The 19,427-nt window shown below is 40.0% G+C and overlaps 1 protein-coding gene across 1 annotated transcript in view; it reads right to left on the reverse strand.

The window, feature by feature from the left end:
• The window catches only part of CSMD1 (CUB and Sushi multiple domains 1), a 1,790,960-nt gene that overhangs the window by 258,687 nt on the left and 1,512,846 nt on the right, over positions 1–19,427 (reverse strand). Inside the window, exons 24-25 of the mRNA XM_082374695.1 lie at positions 4,555–4,746; positions 3,959–4,085 (exon numbers count right to left, since the gene is read on the reverse strand). Of these exons, the coding sequence (XP_082230821.1) occupies positions 3,959–4,085; positions 4,555–4,746 (319 nt within the window). The remainder of the gene's footprint in view (positions 1–3,958; positions 4,086–4,554; positions 4,747–19,427) is intronic.

Genomic DNA, 19,427 nt, shown 5'->3' on the forward strand with positions numbered 1-19,427 from the left:
CTGGGCCCCACGCCTGTCCATCTTGTCAGCAAAAGACTCCCGACTCATGTTCCCAGCACATTTACTACATGCCGACCTCACATTTGGAGACAAATGTCCAGTGAAGTGGAATCATTTGTCCGTCCTTCTCCTCCTTAGTCTGTGTCTCACAGCGATCTTGAAGGTTGGTCAAAAATAAATTAAAACATTCCTAGATCTCCAAACCACATCTCCCCCGATCTTTCTACAGCCCATCCGGCCAGATGCGGTGAGATCAGGATCACATCCCACATTTCACTTTCTTTAAAAGTCTGCACGTGGACAGTTTTGACAATCTTGATACATTTTTGATAGGCCTCTAATGTTTTCAATACTGCATGAGCTTTTCTAATAAAATCCCCCTCAACTACACCTCCAAATGCAATTTCCTGGGAACAATTAGGAACAGAAATACTTTCAAAGTGAGTTTTCCAGACAATTACACCTGCAGAAAAGCAATTAAAGCCAGGGAACAATATACACATACGATTATGAAAAACATTGCCTTGATGCTGCTTGCTGAAGATGTTTGTCATGCTATTCCCTTTATTGTATAAATTACAGCTGTGCTCAGCAGTGAAATACACTGGGTCTCTTAGACACATGCTTACATATAACTTAATGTGGCTAAATTTACTGCAGTGTCTTGTGATTAGACTTTTAATTAAATTTAATTCTGGTAACTGCTTTATAGTATGCATGTTAAAATTACAAACCTCGGGCTTCCCTGGTGGCGCAGTGGTTGAGAATCTGCCTGCCAATGCAGGGGACACGGGTTCGAGCCCTGGTCTGGGAAGATCCCACATGCCGTGGAGCAACTAGGCCCGTGAGCCACAACTACTGAGCCTGCGCGTCTGGAGCCTGTGCTCCGCAACGAGAGAGGCCACGATAGTGAGAGGCCCGCGCACAGCGATGAAGAGTGGCCCCCGCTTGCCGCAACTAGAGAAAGCCCTAGCACAGAAACGAAGACCCAGCATAGCAATCAATCAATCAATCAATAAATCTTTAAAAAAAAAAAAAAAATTACAAACCTCTTCCAGACCCAAGTGCCCTATAACAAAAACTATTTTGGGGTCTTCTGTTACCTCGAACAAAAAGTTACAGCAATATGCAATCAGAAATTGCTTTGGACCTTAAAGAAATCAAAATAGGCCCAGTAACAATTGGCCTGAAGTGTTGAAACCAGACCTTTTATAATTTCCGAGATCTTGTTGCTTATTTATTCTTTGAGAGTGAAAAACACTGACATTTAAAGAAATCGTAATAGAATGTATAGTAATGAATTCCATTTATATTAAGAATTTTTAATACTTAAATTAAACCCTGGGCTCATGTTTACATGACTGATGTATTCCGCATTTTCAAGCAAACGATGTAGATAATACTGGCTATGATACCAATGAAATAACTCAGTAAACTAAGCTAAAGAATATCCAAACTAAGACTAAGCCCTATTTTTCTTAGCATCAGTACCATTTTAAGCCTAAAACTGTATATTATGTACTTTTAAGTATGTTATTTTCCAAATTGCCATACTAAAAATAGTACATATTTTCTTAATGAAGAGAAATCACCAGAAACATTTTGGGATGAAGTTGAATACTGATGGAGTAAATTAATTATAAGTACTGATGTTTGCCCTCTTAACTTCCTTATTACGAAGGACTTTATGCCTTAAATGAAAAAGATCTGTTTACAAATTGAGTAACTTGAAAGATACGTACAAGAAGAAAAAAATTCCCCAAACAATAAAGCGGTATAGGCAATGTCTTTCTTTTTCTAGAACGTTAACAGTTAAATGACAAAGTCAGTTCATGATACAAAAGTTGTACATTTTTTATTACTTCAACTCATTCTTTATTAATGTCTTTTTTCTTACTAAAATGTTAATGAAGTATTAGATTCACCTGCAAAGAGTGAATTCATCACTTGGTTTGCATTAGGGGAACAAGTGCTCTTTCTAATTCTTGGGAAACAAATCACAAGGAGATGTGTAAGAAATAAAAAATTGTGAAATCAGCCTAAAAGGAAATATATCGTGTTTATGTAAAGTCATTTTATGAATCACAGATGATTCCTAGGATTTTTCACAGTCAAATTCAGTGTAATGGCTTTTGGATATTCAGATCAAGCATTCAGGAATTCAAAGTTAAGAAGTAGTGTTTAATGCTATTTAGTTCACTGGGTAAGTGACTATGTTGATTTTTATGAAGAATACAGACTCTTAAATTCTGTTCTTCAAACATGCCTTATTTGTGTCCCAATGGATCCATAACTACCTAATTAATCATTTTTCTTAATGACACAAGTTAATTTTTAAATGAGTTATTATAAAATAATGTTTTTGCAATATTTACATGCTTTAAATTCCTTCCCTTGCTCCTTGTACATAGTAAGAATATTTCTTTTGGAGGGTTTGAAAGTGGTAATAGTTTGTGCCATGTCCGTTTAACTCACTCCCAAGATGTAAATGTGATCAAACTTCAACAAAGTCTGGTGAATTTCAGGGAGGATGGAAGTCACCTGATGAGAAACAGAGCATCACTGAATGGAATCAGCAGGTTGCCTCACTCCTCATTGTCCCGTTTTATTTTTTTACTAAGTTATAAAGTTGCAGTATGATAAATTTACTAAGTTTGCTAGGCAAACCTTTTGTGAATAAGGACAAAACCCACTAGTTCATAAATGTTTTCATATATCCACTTGCCCCAGAAAGAGGTTTCTGCTTTGCACCTGTCTCTTCCAGCTTCTTCACATATGTAAGAGTTGAGTTGCCTGGATTCTTTCAGTCTTTGGTCGGTGCAATAACACAGGGCAGAGGAAAAGGATCAGAACCATGTGGATTAGGGCTGTTGGGAGGCGGGGCACAGGGTTTTTTAAAAAATTAACTTTCCGGGGAGATTTCAAAAGAATACAATGAAAGAGGAGAGTTAATGGGAGGAGAAAAGGGATTTTATGAGGTGTGACTAAAGAATGTACATTCTCTCCTTGTTCATCAAGATCTATAATTAAAGAACAGCTTATTTTGAAATTACTTTTTGCTTTATGTACTGTGGTTTTGACACAGCCTTTTGACTGGCACATGGAGAATTTACTTTCAAAAATTACTTTTTGTTGGTTTACTTGTTAATTAAAAAAATTACCATCATTTAGGACTATTGATTGAAATAGAATAATACTTTCTGTTGAAATGTTTGCACAATTATCTGAGATTTTTCATGACTTTCTGTTATACGTGTAACTTTAGATTGGAACACTTTCTTGGTCTCCTTCAAACTTACTTTGGAATATCATAAAATAATCACACACCTCTCCCACCTCTATATGCAGAACCTTTTCAATATAACTGATTCTCTTCCCATTAAGGGGTGGATTATATTTCTTCAACCTTTATCTTGCCCCCGAGACCTGCTTTGGCAGATGGCACGTTAGCAAATGTGATGCAAGCAAAAGTTTGAAAAGTCTCCATCTCTTGCTTCTAGGAACCTTCTACCCTCATTAGTTTCCTGAAGGAACAGAACCTGGAGTGGAGAGATCCCAGCCTTTAACCATCCAGCTGAGCCCCCCAAACCTGCATGAGGCCCTCCTAGACCACCCACCCCAACCAACCAGAACTGCCTGGGCAACCCACAAAGACATGAGCACATAAATCATCGTTTGCAGCAACTACGTTTCGGGGGCCCACTTGTTATGCAGCCAAAGCTAACTGAGGTACTTACTTTTTTTATCTTTACTATAGATGGCTTAACACAAGTTTTCAAAGGAATACCAAAGTGAGCATGCAAACCAACAAAAACTTTGGCCATGTGTTTACATTTTCTTCTTTAACTCAGAAACTTAAATCTAATAGTGGGTAATAATGGATGTACCACTATCTCCCCTACAAGAATAGGAGCCATGCTTCTATTCTCAAATCACTGAAACCCAAAAAAACAAGTACCTGATGGTCTTTCCCGGGTCCGCCTCTACGACCCAGGTGCAGTGGAGGTTGTTGTCGTATGGAGCGGGGTAGCCAGGAGACAAGATGCGTCCTGAAGTGGCAGCGTGGATCTGACCACCACATTCCGCTGAAAGGGATACAGAAACACAGGGAAGTTTACTCCAGGCGTTAGAGGCTTCCTGTAACTACCTTTAAAAGCCCAAACCATCACGTCTGTGTTGTACACACAGGAAGACAATCACAGCCATCCGTTTGTCCCTGTCATTACTTTTCTTTACTTGTTCCCTAGCATTATCTTGATGGAAAGGCAGTATCCTCTGTGAAAAGTCAAGAGAATAAAACAGTGAAACACTGTGTTATAATTCTCATAATAATTCTGTGCATATAGCCTCAATAAAATAGTACTAGGAGATCTGTCTTTCCTACCTAAAAAAAGAAAAAAAACAAACACACACCCTCACACAAATATTAGGAATACATAAAAACCCACACTGGAGAGAAGAGCAGTGGAAATCCTTCCCCCTTCCTCTGTAAGAACTAAGTCAGAGCACACGCGTGGGCCTCCAGCTCTCATTGTGCACTTGTAGGTAACTCACCTACACAGGAGGGCAGTGGTCTGTCCCACACTCTCCGGTCACCACTCAGACAGGTCAGAGTGTTGCCGCCGTGCATGGCATAGCCTGGGTTACAGCTGTACAGAACCACCGTGTCCGTGAAGTGGCCTTCATCCCGGATCCTGTAGCCATAGTTAGGGATCCCCGGATCCTCACATTTCACTAGGTCAAAACCTATGAGAAAGGAAGGAAGGAATTAGTAGAAAAATGTAACAGTGGCATCTATATTGGCGTTAAAATATCGATGAAATAGACCAGGTTGTCAAATATCCCTTGAAGTGTAGAAAGAAAAAGAAGACTGTGAATTTAAAAATGGGGAAATACATGTGAGTCTTGATTGGGTTTATCTGTTAACCATTGGTTGTTTCTTGCGGTTTGATGACCTTATTTGTTCCTATCTATTGATATACTTACAAGTGAAACTGAGCAGGACCATGTCCTCCACCTGCCTTTTGTCTGTAGAAAACTTTAGCCAAAGAAAAAGTTTAATAGGAGAAGTGAGAAAATGCAGAAAAAAAGGAAAGCATTCAAACAGGACAAAATAATAACAGTTTAGTCATTAAGCAAAGTCAAGGACCTTTAGTTCCTCATCAAGGGCTATAGATAATATTCAGAGTCATATCCTTTGAGCTATTATGTAGATACTGAAACCCCTACCAGGCGGAAGAAGTTAACTACATCATGACCAGACTGCAGCCATGACACAAGCTGCCACAATTCCGAGAACTGGCCTCAAAGAAATGCTAACAAACTGACCCTGGAACTGAAGACTAACTGTACTTAAAACAGTCAAGATGACGCTGATCATGACCAATTTCAAGATGACTGTCGGAGCTGACTGTGCTGTTTCTGCACATAGCTCCCTCCCTCCGCCTATAAAAGCTCTTGCCCACTGGTTGTCAGGGGGCAGTCAGCCTTTGGATACAAGTCCACCTTATCCCCCAGTTACCAGCCTCTGGAATACAGCAAACTTTCCTTTCCACCAACCTTGCCTCTCGAGGATTAGCCTTCAAGTGGCGAGCAGCTAGACCCCACTTTCAGTAACACAAGGAGAACCTTTATTCCAAAGAGTTCCAAACTGTCATCAGGTAATCCATATGTCCAGCCAGCTTTCTGGATTCTCCAGTGAGCTTCATGTATGCCTTTCCTGTGTCCACATCCCCTCTTTGTCACACCTGGGACCTTCCAGGAGGGCCACCCCTCGCCGCCACCCGGTGCTTATCAGGGTCTTTACTGCCTGTGCTCACTCAAGCCCCCGCCTCCAGGCCCACTTCCTCTAAAACTCCCAGATCTCAAGCTTCTCGGGAAGTTAACAAGTCCTTTCTGCTCATGGGAGCCGGGCTCTCTGTCCCACCTGCTGTGGTCCCAGGGGCCAGGGTGAGAGGCTCCTAAGTCCCTCCGTGTACAGCAGAAACCCCAGAATGAATCATGGTAATGACTTCATCAAGCTAAGCTCTGAGACTCAAAGAAATAGATGATATAAATGAAGATTTAGCTTCTGCGTTACTGAGAACCGTACATTGCTTTTGCATGAGGCAATAATTTAAGGCCATCTGTGAAGACAGTTCTACACTAACAAATCTCTCTCCTCATATCATGATGCAAATTTTGACCATTTAAAAAAGTAGAGCTGGAAACTTGAGGGACCACATGGGATCACATCTATTTCCACCTAACTTTTGACTTTGTCCTTTTCACAAAAATAAATAAATAAAATTTTAAAAAATGAACGTGTGATTTTTGCTAAGTCTGCCTGTCAAATTTGCATTCTGAGTGCTTTCCATTGAGGAAGATATACCTTTAAATTCACACTATCATTTACCCTCATAATATCTACATAATCAAGATTGAGTTCTTCAGGTTTGTTCATGGGAGGGAAATGAGTACACATTTGGTAATCTACATACAGTTGCCAAGAAAAGTTTCCTTCTTTACAGTTTCCTTCTATAAAATGTCAGTCTTTACCTACTGTGCCTTTACAACAATTCTGTTTATCTATTTAAGAAATGCAAATAGTTGTAATTCAAGATGCCCAGAAGGAGGGACTTCCCTGGTGGCACAGTGGTTAATAATCCACCTGCCAATGCAGGGGACACGGGTTCAATCCCTGGTCTGGGAAGATCCCACATGCCGTGGAGCAACTAAGCCCGTGAGCCACAACTACTGAGCCCACATGCCACAACTACTGAAGCCCATGTGCTTAGAGCACGTGCTCCACAACGAGAAGCCACCGCAATGAGAGGCTCTCGCACCGCTATGAAGAGCAGGCCCTGCTCGCCGCAACTAGAGAAAGCCCGCGCACAGCAACGAACACCCAATGCAGCCAAAAATAAACAAACAATTAATTTAAAAATAATTTTAAAATATATTTAAAAAAAAAAAGATGCCCAGAAGGAAAGTGCGTAACAGTATGTCAATTTCAGCACGAAACAAAAGGACATTTTAAATTGCCACGAAGGGGATCAGAATTAAGGGGAAGGGTCCCAGTCACATAGGGTTTCAGGGCTCATGCAAATATCTGACAAAGCTAGTCTGGCGCATAGTCCCAGCACCACCGGGAAAGGAAGACTCTGAGCTTCTGAACTCACTTAGGACAAACAACCACCCTTGCTCACATGCTGCAGACTGCAGGTCATTTAGCCCTAGCTTCTCTTTGTACAGAACGGAAAGAGGAAGCAAATCTTTGTTGTTACTGCTTTACTTGGTTTGGGGCTTGGAAGAGACAGCATCAGAGCAGTGCTTTTGAAAACACCACTGCCCATGGTGACAAGGACGGGAAGCCACCGCTGGCTGGAGCAGAATGACAAGCTGGGAGTGATGGCTGGAGTAGGCCTCCACGAACAATGGTAATAATAACCAATGTTTCAAACTGTTTCACCATTTGGAAGTCAAATTAGGTATCTGAGTATCAAATGTCAGTGGTGCATAAAATTGGACATATGCAGGAGACAAAACCCATGTCTCAAAATTATGAACAGAAAGAGTCAAACATCTATCCCTTTTGTTTGTACCCCTGTGACAGAAACCTGGGTGAAGCAGAACCGACATGAGAGGTGCCAACCTCAAGTGCTAATGGGGCCATGCAGGTCTTACCAATGCAGAGCGAGGCCGTGCAGGACAGCAGCCCAGGAGACAGTGACGACCTGCTGTCCTGCTGAAATTCACACTCCCTCTGACCCAAGCTTCTGATTTTTCTAGGAGCACCTGAAACCTGGATTTTTTAAGTTTATAAAATGCTTGTTGAATAAATACCTATTTTGAAAATGGAGATGTTTAAAATCCGGGATTAGATTGTGAAAGCTAGATGTAAATAACTTTAAAATAAATTGATAATTTCTCAGTTTTTGGTGAAGACTGAGACTCACTTCTGAAAAGTCGGCAACATTCCATCTAATTTTTTAAGACTAAGCTTTGAAACACACAGAACTTCTGAGGATGATTAAGAGGTGGACAAAGAAATGGTCCAGCTGACTTGTCCGAGACCTTTTATTCTGACAGTGAATTATTTCCTGGTTACACAGAAGAGTTTGTTATGAAAGACTGTCCTCCCTGGAGACTGATGCCTATGAAAGATAATGAAATCGATTTTCCTGGTGATTTACGTGCTGTCTCATTAGCTTATAGCCATCCACTCCACAGATAAACACTCATGCTTAAAGGTTATCCAGACTTTCCCTCTAAGTTCAGAGAGCATGGCTTTTAAAGTTTTCCATCAAACAAGTTATCAAAGTTCTAAAACCCCCAAATCTTATATTAAAATTAGCTTGAAGAAACGTTTTCCTCTGCCCCAAAACCTGCATTAAAACCTTTTTGGAGGAAGGAAGGAAGAAACATTGAAAAACGAACAAGTAAACAAAGATGTACCAATAAAAATGACTGCTAAACTTTGTGTTGAATTATTATAAAAATGTCTGTTTTATTGCTTTTTCTATCACTCAATCTTGAAAGATTCTGTTTTTTTCTAAACCACACCTCATCATGCAGAGTCGAGCCAAGCTATTTTTTTTTTTAACATCTTTATTGGAGTATAATTGCTTTACAATGGTGTGTTAGTTTCTGCTTTATAGTAAAATGAATCAGCTATACGTATACATATATCCCCATATCCCCTCCCTCTTGAGTCTCCCTCCCACCCTCCCTATCCCACCCCTCTAGGTGGTCACAAAGCACTGAGCTCATCTCCCTGTGCTATGAGCCAAGCTATTTTTGAAAGGGCAGTTACTCTTCCCACTACCAGCTGTCCTGTTTTTCTTATGATTCCATTTATTGTTTTTTCAAAAGATCAGTTAAGTCCTTGACAATATCGTGAAATATGTTATTTTGTAATTAGTCCTACACTTGATTCCTAAGTGCCTGAAGCGTCTAGACCTACCTAAAGTCATTATATGCAATATATTCCTCTTCTTGTCAGAAACTTGAAAAGTGTTTATTATTTTTATTTATTATTTTGATATTCCCAAGTTTAGTTTTCCAACTCAGCGAAGGGAGCTTTGTTTGCTCAAAACTTCCGACAGGGTTTAATAATTCATGCACAGTTACAGGCAGAATCATAGACATTTATTCCTAGAGGAAGCATTCAATCAACATCTTGAAAGGACTAGAGAAGGACCTCTAGAAACCCCAAATTTGTTTCTTGCTGCTTGTGCAGTGAACCAGTTTGATGCTTGGACTCAGTCCGTCCACACGCAGTAGATACACAGCCCCTCTGCAGCCTCTCTCTTCACGAAATGAATGACAGTCATTTCAATTGAGCTCTGCTTGCTATGTGGTTAGGGTGTAATATTATCATTGTCTCTTAAAAATTTCAACGCTGCTTTTAAACATTGGTGAAATAAGTTGAATCAATGTATAATAGCAGAGTTCTTCAATGACAACATAAAGTTCTGTGCTGTTGATTTTGTGTCCCTTTCAGGAAAAATATTTTTCTGTGGTTATTAAAAAATCTCAAAAATTATTTTCTTAGATTTATATATAAATCTACAAAGATAGTCCTCCAAAGAAGAGATATTTCCATTTTAACTTGAATCTAAAAGACTTTAAATTAAAAAAAAAATTTTTTTTAATTTATTTATTTTATTTATTTTTGGCTGCGTTGGGTCTTTGTTGTTGAGCGCAGGCTTTACTCTAGTTGCAGCAAGCAGGGGCTACTCTTCGTTGTGGTGTGCAGCCTTCTCACTGCGGTGGCTTCTCTTGTTGCGAAGCACGGCTCTAGGTGGGTGGGCTTCAGTAGTTGTGGCATGTGGGCTTCAGTAGTTGTGGCTCATGGGCTCTAGAGCACAGGCTCAGTAGTTGTGGCACATGGGCTTAGTTGCTCCGCGGCATGTGGGATCTTCCCAGACCAGGGCTCGAACCCATGTCCCCTGCATTGGCAGGCGGATTCTTAACCACTGCGCTACCAGGGAAGTCCCTGAATCTAAAAGACTTTAAAATGATCACTCTTAAGGCTGCTATAGAATAATGGTTTAAAAATATAGAGAAGTTATCCTTTTTTATCTTGAAGCCAGTAGCCTGCCATAAATCAGTGTACAAATACCGATTTTCTGTATTTTCTTTAAGCCGTAGAAACGTTAAAAAGATTAAATCAAGTTATTTGTTTCAAAACATTACCTATTAAGAATTGCAATTGTTGCTTCAAACTATTTAGTAATTCTAGTTCTTTCTGTTTTCCACTGATTTCTTCGTAGTCACATAAGCAGCAAAGATGCTCTGAACAAAATGTTCTAGTCAAAACAAGTTCCCAGCATCAGGCAGATGAAAATCATTACTCCATCTCTTTTGCGGTAATTACCCAGTCTTAATGTTTTTAAGGATTAAATCCTAATATCTCTTTAAAGTCTAACAAAATATTAGTTTTATAAGAGACTTCCACTTAACTCTCAAGTGTTTGGACCGTTTCTTATCTTCAAAATCAAGCACTTAGAAGCTGCTGTAGATTTAACCCACTTCATACACCCAAGATGAACCGTGAGGGTCGCAGTCATGTGAATTCTTCATCCTCCATCCGAGGGACTCTTGAGAAATTACCTTCATGCTCAGGTGAGCTTTGAGGACACGACTGATGAAGAATCCCTATCATTTAAGAATCTCTGCTATCTTCTCCTATGAACCACTGATAAAGCCTTGCATGCTTATAGAAACATTATCTCATAACTTTACCTAAGACTTAATTCAACTTGAATAATGTACTTCTTTGTAAAAAAATAGAAAGTTAGTAATCTAAGAAAGGTTGCCATGTGCAAAAACAGCAGCAACAGCTCGTTTTCATTCAGTAAAAGGAGAACTGTACCCAATACTTAAAAATTCCTTTTTATTAACTTCCTTTATTTGCAGTTACCTAGAAAAAATTGTATTCGGGAGGAGAGCACTGCTAAAACTAATTTTTGTGGTTCACGTGAGAAGTTCATTAACAGGGAATTTCATGAAGTATTTGATTAACTCATGTTTTTAAACACAACTCTCATTATTTAAGAATGAAATTCTGGGTGAAGTATTTGTGTGTGTGTGTGTGTGTGTTTGATTTTTAAATTATTATCTATTAAATTATATATCTGTGCTGTTTGTTTAGCCATGTCTGTTATTGATTTCAAATTGTTTTTTTCGTTCAGCTTTTTTTTTTTTCATTTAATCCATTTCTTTTCCCCACATGCTAAGTTTTATTACTGCTGCTATTATTTTGTGATTATGTCAGCCGCCCCTGTGGAAAGATACTCTGAATTTTCCCCAAATAGCATTAATCATAAGGATGGTGGTAATTTTTAAACAGAAAAGCTTAAAAGAGCTCAGAACTTCTGAGCTTCAGAGTGAAAAACAAAACAAGACAAAACAAAACCCTGTAAAAGTCCAGAATGAGAATCACATAACCAAAGAAATTACCTATTTTTTCTGGAACGCTGTTGGTTTTTATCACACACGTCACTAAGATATCATAACGCAAGGTAATCACAGCTAGGAATCCCAGGAGTCCATCTTGAAATGTTGTGTAATTCTGAATATATTATATAATTCCAAAACAAATCTTTAATGTTGACTATACTCTGAGTTTGAGTAGAGCTACCCAGTGTGTGGTGGCCCCCAAGCTGTAAGCTTATTCAGCTTTCTGCTTTCCGGAGAACTGCTTGTCTCTTTCTTGGTATGCACTCCTGACGCTGCGGTATTGAGCATAAAAAAGGAAAATGGCTTGCGGCCAGTTTCGTTCCAGGTGCCTGCTCTGGATCTAAGAGCCCCTGGTTGTTCCCCAGAAGAAGGACGTGCTGCCCTGAGGGGGAAGTCTGTATCTCCAAAGAATGGCCCATAAGGCATGCTGACGCATAGATAGTGGCGCATAGATAGTGGCGACAGAATTATGTGGAAATACAAGGTTTACTGATTTATTGTCTAATATTCGTTCCGTACTAAACCTATATATACATTCATGCTCTTTGAATAAACTTGCCTTGCAACCATCAGTTGTCTTGGCCCTTCTGACCCCATACTGGTGCTTTTCAGTTCCTTACCCCTCACCGCCAGGAACTTCTAGCTTTCTGCAGCCGGTCTGCGGCACCAGTGGTTCCAATTGTTAACACCAGTTCTGAGAAGCCTTCCTGAAAGAATTCGTAGTATTCACCTTCTCACAGATCTTTAACACTGTACACCTGTTTGTCCGTGTAGAGGATATTTAAAACTGATGGTTCAGGGAACTTGGAGCAAGATCAGGATGAGGCATCTGCACGAAAATGGATGGATGAAGGCATTTTACTCTGAATCAGTTTTTAAACACATCCAAAGGGTGAATATTGTTCTAACACACACTATGGTAAGAACATACAATCAGTGCACTGTCCAAATTTCCAGACCCATTTAGTATCATTTCTGGGGCTTTATTAGATGCTGTGGGAAGTACTGAATGAAACATTGCCCCTTATCTTCCATAGTCTAGTTAATTACACAGATAGGAAAATAAGTATTTTAAAAATAATAGATGTTACAGTGAGGTTCCTGTGAAGGTTGAGAGGGGCACCAAAGGAAGCAGGAGTGTTGGGATAAGACCTGAGCTGGTCCAGAAGGCTAGTCGGTGTCAGGAGTGATAAAACTAGAGGGAGAAACTCGAGGTAAAGTCTTCACAGATGCATGGGAGTTTGGAAGAATGTGGTGTATCTTGGGAGTGCAGAACAATTTCTGGGAGCATCTGTATTTGCTGAAGCTTCGTTTTAAGCATGTGGAGGTGGAGTGGGAACAGGACTTAAGAGAAGACAGAGTGGATACGGGCAAGAAGGGAGAGGGCTGGATTGGAGCCCAGGGAGTTGAGACCGACTCAGTATGCAACAGGGTCGGGGAGAAGCCAGGGCAGCTGCACAGGAAGTCACGCAAATATATCTGCACTTCAGAGAGATAATCAGTAGTCCTATAGAGTATGGATTGGGGTGAGAAAAAAAGGCAGGAAAACAAAAAGATACTTATTTAGTGCTGAAAGGTAGGTTGTAGCAGGGGATACATGGTAGTGGATGAGGTAAGATGATGTGTGTGTATGAAGCTTGCAAACATTTTGTCAGGTGGAGGGAGCTTGAGAGGTGATTGAAGGCTGCAGAGAGATGGTCTGTGGAGAGAGAAGACAAGAGAGGGAACGAGCTGGTACGAGAGATGTAGGGCTTGCATGTCAGGCAGAAACCAGAAGCATCAACATCAACTTGTAACACTGGTGTCGTCTCATTACAGATCCAGTGAATTTATCCAGGAAAACAAGAAAATCCTTCATCAACAACTTCTTCCATGAAATAATTAAAAACAAACAAGATTTGCAAAATTTTGGGACAAGAACAAGAAGGTACCAGGCCTTAGAGAGCTCACTGTCCAACAGAGAAATCAGATATAATAACAAGTAACAACAGATTGTGATGAGTATCCAAGCAACAGAAATACATAAAATATGAGTCGACATGGACATAATCATAACAAATGCATATTTCTGTTCTCTGTTGTTCTGGGCCCCTATTCTTTATTAGTTTTTCTACTTTTTCTTAATTATTTCTGTTCTGTTGTATTCACTTCTCTTTATATTGGAGGTTAATAATAGTAGGACATGCACAGAATATTTTTTTAACAGGAACATCTGTAAAGGTTTATAAGGATGGCTCCTTTCACCAAACAGAATGAGCCTCAAGTTATCTGATAAGTACTAATGTTTGTCTGGCACAACTACTGAATCTGTTCAGATGATCCATGTCCTTTACACATTTTAGTTTTAAGCAAAAATGTTTTCATGTTGACATAAATAGCACTACTCTGATTGTAAATGTAAGCTATTAATACTCCTCTCCTAAAATGTATTTTTAATCATGATTTCTACCTGATGATGAAGGTAGTAAATTATAAACAGTAGCTTAGTCTAGTAATATTACTTTTTTTATGGATAAAATGTGTTGGAGAGTATAATTTCTCAATATAATTTTTAACTCAGTACGTTAATAGGCATAAAGTGAAAAAAATGAGGTAATTTCACTAATATAGTTAGGAACATAAATCTGGAGCATCTTGTCTTCTGACCTACAACCTTAACTCATTAATTAAATCACCTAGTTGACATGCATGTATAAAGTGCCTACTGTGTGTCATGCATTCTACTAGGTGCTGAAGATAAAAAGTTAATTAACCTCAGTACTGCCCCACCAGGAGCTCACAATCTGTACAGGAAGAAAAACAACAGTTAATATCATACATCTTAAAGGGACACCCAGTCATTAATTGAACACACGCTTGTTAGGCACTTACTATGTGGTACGTCGCACATGACACTGCACCGTGGTTGCATGTGCAGGCAGAGCCTGGCCCTCGGGGCTCAGAGCTCCCTCGGCAGCGATACTCTCACACCAACAAGTGCTTAAGGAGAACGGAATGGACAAACGTCGACGCTTCAGGTGCGGAACTGCTCACGGAGCCGGAGTCCGCCGCGCTTCCTGAGGTTCCTGTGAAAGCAGGACGCCAGCACAGGACAGCCCATTCACAGGCAGCCACCCACATAACATATGGCTGCTTCTAAATGAGCCACCTGTACTCTCCAAGGGACACCGGGTGACCACAAACAACATGTTACGCTCAAAGGTGGACACTTCTTTCAGTTTTACTGACAAAAACAAACAGACATGCATACAGACATCCATTTACATAAAGGGACACCCTGAAGTACGATGAAATGAGTTCAGCCAACTGTACATCACATTTAATTACAAAGAATGTAATTCAATTATTGTCGGAACATATTGCAAGACAGAGTGGTAGTTTTTCATTTTTCTTTTTTGCAGCAGAATTTAAAAAGTTAACTTCTTTTTAAAGGTCTGTGTTCTTTGTTTTTGTCCAGGGATAATATGTCTAAAAAATAAAACTCAACATGTTTTTATTCTAAACTTTGAAAATCACAAGTTGCTTAAAGTACCTTAACTATTTTAAGCATTTGATTAACTATTGTTGATTCTTTAAGTTTTAGTTTATAGTCCTGAAGGATCTTCAGGGCCAAATGCAAAGTTAAGAAGAACTGAAACCCTTTACAATATATAATTACATAATTTGATATAACCTGATAGCAAAACAGGGTAGAAATTAAAACCAGATTGAATATAGGTTTTGATAGCTTATGAAATTAAATATCAATATAAGTAGAGCCAATAACTAGAACAAGGTGGGAAATGAGAAACTTCTACGTGTATCTATCATAAATACCATAATTGAAATATATTGTAATATATTTGCATATTTTTAACAATAAGATGCTTTCAATGATGATTTTTTTAAAAGAAACTTGAGCATTCCTGTCAAATTGATTTATATTATTATTTTACCCATAGAAAAACTTTCAGATTTTTTTCCATATTGCTTAAGAAAAACTAAATCCATTAAATAAAACGATGGGAAAATTGGAGGAGGAAAATTAGGAACACATCAATAAGTTATTTTTAAAACAGTCGTTTACTAGTAGTATAACATATAATTTTAATGTCCAGTGTCTCAAAGTCTACGATGTCTATGTTTGCATTTATTTGTTTTTATATAGCAATATCCAGATTGACACCATACTTTTTTTTACTTTAATAGAGAAATACAAGCTGATGCTCATTTACTACTTTCGCCCGTGGATCTCAGCGTCTACTATTTGCTTAGGAACCAAATGAACAGACTGGGCCCTGACTTCAGATGTGTGTCTACATGAAGATGGACATGAACCTGAAGGGGAGGGAAGCAGCACGTACAGAACACCTGCTCTGCACCACTCAGTGTGTCAGGCACTTTCATCTACGCTCCCTCTCTTAATCCTGGAAATAATCTCAGAAAATCACAAGATCCTAAGCAAGACAGACTGGAGAGTTTGTCACAGCCGAAATAAATGGTGGCAGCACAGAGAAAGTCAAGCACACACGTCAAGCAGTTGAATAAGCACAGAATCAAGATGACGATTCCCGCTACAGAGGGTGTTCCCTCTGCAGCTTTTGAAGCGGTCCCTCCCTCTCCCGCTACTCGGTCTCCGTTTCGGGAGGAACTCCCCCCAGCACCGGATGTGCCCACCCCGGGGTCCTCCAGCTGTTCTCACTGAGACAGGAACGGGGGATCTAAGGCACATCCTGACAAACTATAGAAGACGAGGTACCTAGTCTCTTCTCATCCGCTAAGGAAGGGTCACTTGATTTAGCCGAAAAAGGAATGAAAATCATTTTGAAATGTCCCATGGGGGGCTTCATTTTTCTTCACTCATAAAATAACTGTTACATTTTATTTTCCACAGAAAATTTTCCACATTGGATCAAGAAACATGTCAAGTTTACCCACAACCAAATGAACCTCACGCTAATCCTCAAGAGATTATACTGGAGGCAGCACTTGACAAGAGTCCTGATTCCCCAAGGACTGTTCTTTCCTCTCTTTAGTTTGTGTTTCTACTCATGGCACAAAAAAAAAAGTCTGGGAGGAAGGCAAAGTCACCCCTACTGGCTGATGTCTAAAGACCCCAAGGGGAAGAAGGTGAGTGAGTGATGAATGAAAGGATCCCCACTGGAGAGAGGCTGAGAACGTCATAATCAGATGGCCAGGTGCCCGGGGCGTGAGGACCAGTAGGAGAGGATGCAGGATCGGGGGAAATACTTGCAAAGTACTGTCCTAGACTCAGTCCATCCTCAGATTCACGTCCCTTAGCCTGTCCTTTTCAGTTTCCAAGTGCTCACTATACAGAGTGATGCTTCTTTCTTTCTGCCCCCATATTGTGGAGATTTTTATAAGAAAAAGTAAAAGATTTATGAAAACACTCTGAGCCCTTCGTAAGTACACTCTATAAACATAAAGGATTACCAATAATACTTGGATTTATTGCTGCTGTTATTATTCACACGTTGTTACTTTTATTATTCTACAACAAATACAATGTAATTGTCAAACCACATGCCAGAATGTTCCACCTCAAGCAATGCGGTGAGGGTATCAATTCCTAATACGTGACAGCCGCAACAAGACAACTGCTGGCCCATCACAGCAGAAGGAGGTAAGAATGCTGTTCCTCGTTTTCTACAGCTCATTCTTTCAAGGACTGTCTGTGTGAGTGGCTGCCGTCCATCAGCCTAACTGTGACTTGTCATTGCGAGACCGTGCACTCACCCAGCTCTCTCCTGGGACACTAGTAACACGAGCTACCTAACTTAGCTCCGGGGCAGACCGGAGCCCGGCTGAGACAGGACGGGCTCCTTGGGACTTCGCCACAGGGGCTGTGAAGCTTCACCTGCGCTAAGCATCACAGAGAGTTCAGGAGCAAAGCCCAGACGCATAAGAAAGCCAAGTGTGCGGCCAGATGATTCTGTGAGCCCCACAAAGTCCATGGATGCACCATCTTCCCAATCGGCATCACTTTCTTACCTCCTCACTCTTCTCAAAGATGCTCACACTCCCCACTCCTGGAGATAATCTCTGATTCCATCTTTCCACTGCTCCCAAACCACTCGCCCATGTCTTGCAAAAAACCTCCCTCCTGACCCTCACCTGCTGGTGCCTGTCTTCCTCACCTCCTGCTGAGGGTCTGCCTGGCCTTCTAAGAGACTTCCTGGCGGGATCGCCTACAAGACCCAGGAAATACCCATCTAGTTACGGTCTTGTCATGTCCTGTCACCCACCGCTGCCTCAGCATGCAGGCTGACTGCCCAACTGTGCCCAAGTACTGCTCATCCTCCAAACCATGCTCATCCTCGAGGGTCAAGTTCAGAGCATTCCTGCTGGGGCTTCTAGCTATTCCTCCTGAGTGCTCTTCATCCTCCCTGGATTTGCTATGAATCCTACCACAAAACTTCTGATGATTGGTGTGCTGTGAGTTTTTTAGTCTTCGATGTTTTCTTGTGCATATAGCTTATTTTTCCATCTAAAAGCTCACCTCCTTGAAGACAGGGATAGAATAGTGAATTCTGTTTACTGCATCACCTAAGTAAGCGCACAAGTTAAAATAGAAACAGTGAATATATTTATTTACTATGATCCATTGATGCTTATTTTAATTCTAATTTGTTAGTAAATGCCTTTGATTCAAATAAACCATTAGGCTTCTAATGATTTCCAAGTGTTATTAAAATACAAAATTCACTGCTTGTCCACATATAAAAAAATCAGTGAACTGGCTTTCAAAATCATGAATATAAATGCATGCCATTCTAATTTTAATACTTTACTGATTTTTACAAAATTTGGGAGGATTTATAAATAGCTTTCAATTAAAAATATGCAGTTAGGAAAATTTCAGAATGTATTCAGCATTACTGAACAAACTTAGAATGGAGGGTAGACAGTCACATTTCTCCATAAACATTTTTTCCAAAGAGGGAATCCCATCAGTTCTCATTATACATCAATCATTAGCCTCTCTTAGGAAATGCTAGAATTTCCAGCTAAGTCCCAAACTGTTTTTATTACCGATCGCAGCGGCACTGAAACCTCCCTCATCTGTTCAAACTCAACCCTCAGAGCCATCCCCATGCCTTTCTTCATCTCATTTACAATCCACTTCATCACTGAGTCCTGGAAACTGAGGGTTTTAAAAAACATCTGTCATTTATATTTTTACCTTTACCACCTTGTTCTTACAGTCATTACATCAGAATTAGATCACACAACGTCCAATAAGTAAATTCTAACTTCATTTGCATCTACAATCAGTGCTATATGTTGTAGCAAGATTAAAACCCTAACACCAAATATCAAGTGATGTCAAAGTCCCATTATCCATAAATAAAGTCTGCCTCTCTCCTACTATGAAATTCCCCCTTCCCCATTGCCCCGGCTCATTAAACAACAGCCACCGGGTCCAGGAATGTTGGCGTGGCTCTCTGGTCTTCTTACACTTCATGCCGGAGCCCTCAGTTACCCAACTGTTAAGGGCGTTAAAGGGTAAATGTTCTTAAAATCACCACAAGAAACCTTTCACACCCCTTTCAACAGTTAAAATATCCTTTGATTTTTTTCATAGAATTTCAGAACTGAGTGTCCAAAAACAACTACTTATTTACAAAAGACAAATATGGTCTGTGGTATGACAAATCTAACAGCTGGCTGGTGACAGAGTCGGGACTCGTGCTCCTCGTCTCCAGAGACTCAGGAAAGTGTATGTTTCACCTCACATCTCACTATCGGGTTAAAATACTTGACAGTGCATGCACATTCCTGGAGTTTGTTACTGAATGGTGTGAAGTGTATCACTCTCAAGTCTTCTCAAATGTGAAGCTGAATATTCCAGATGCCTTAATATGTTTTCATATCCCCCAGGCTAACTGCCTAGTGTTGGAATTTGACAGACATAATTATTTCATATCAGTATTTTCTGGAATGTTTACTTAGTAAAAAACAAAAACAACAACAAAATAACC

This window comes from Balaenoptera borealis (assembly GCF_965194805.1).
Source record: "Balaenoptera borealis genome assembly, chromosome: 21".
Lineage (NCBI taxonomy): Eukaryota > Metazoa > Chordata > Mammalia > Artiodactyla > Balaenopteridae > Balaenoptera > Balaenoptera borealis.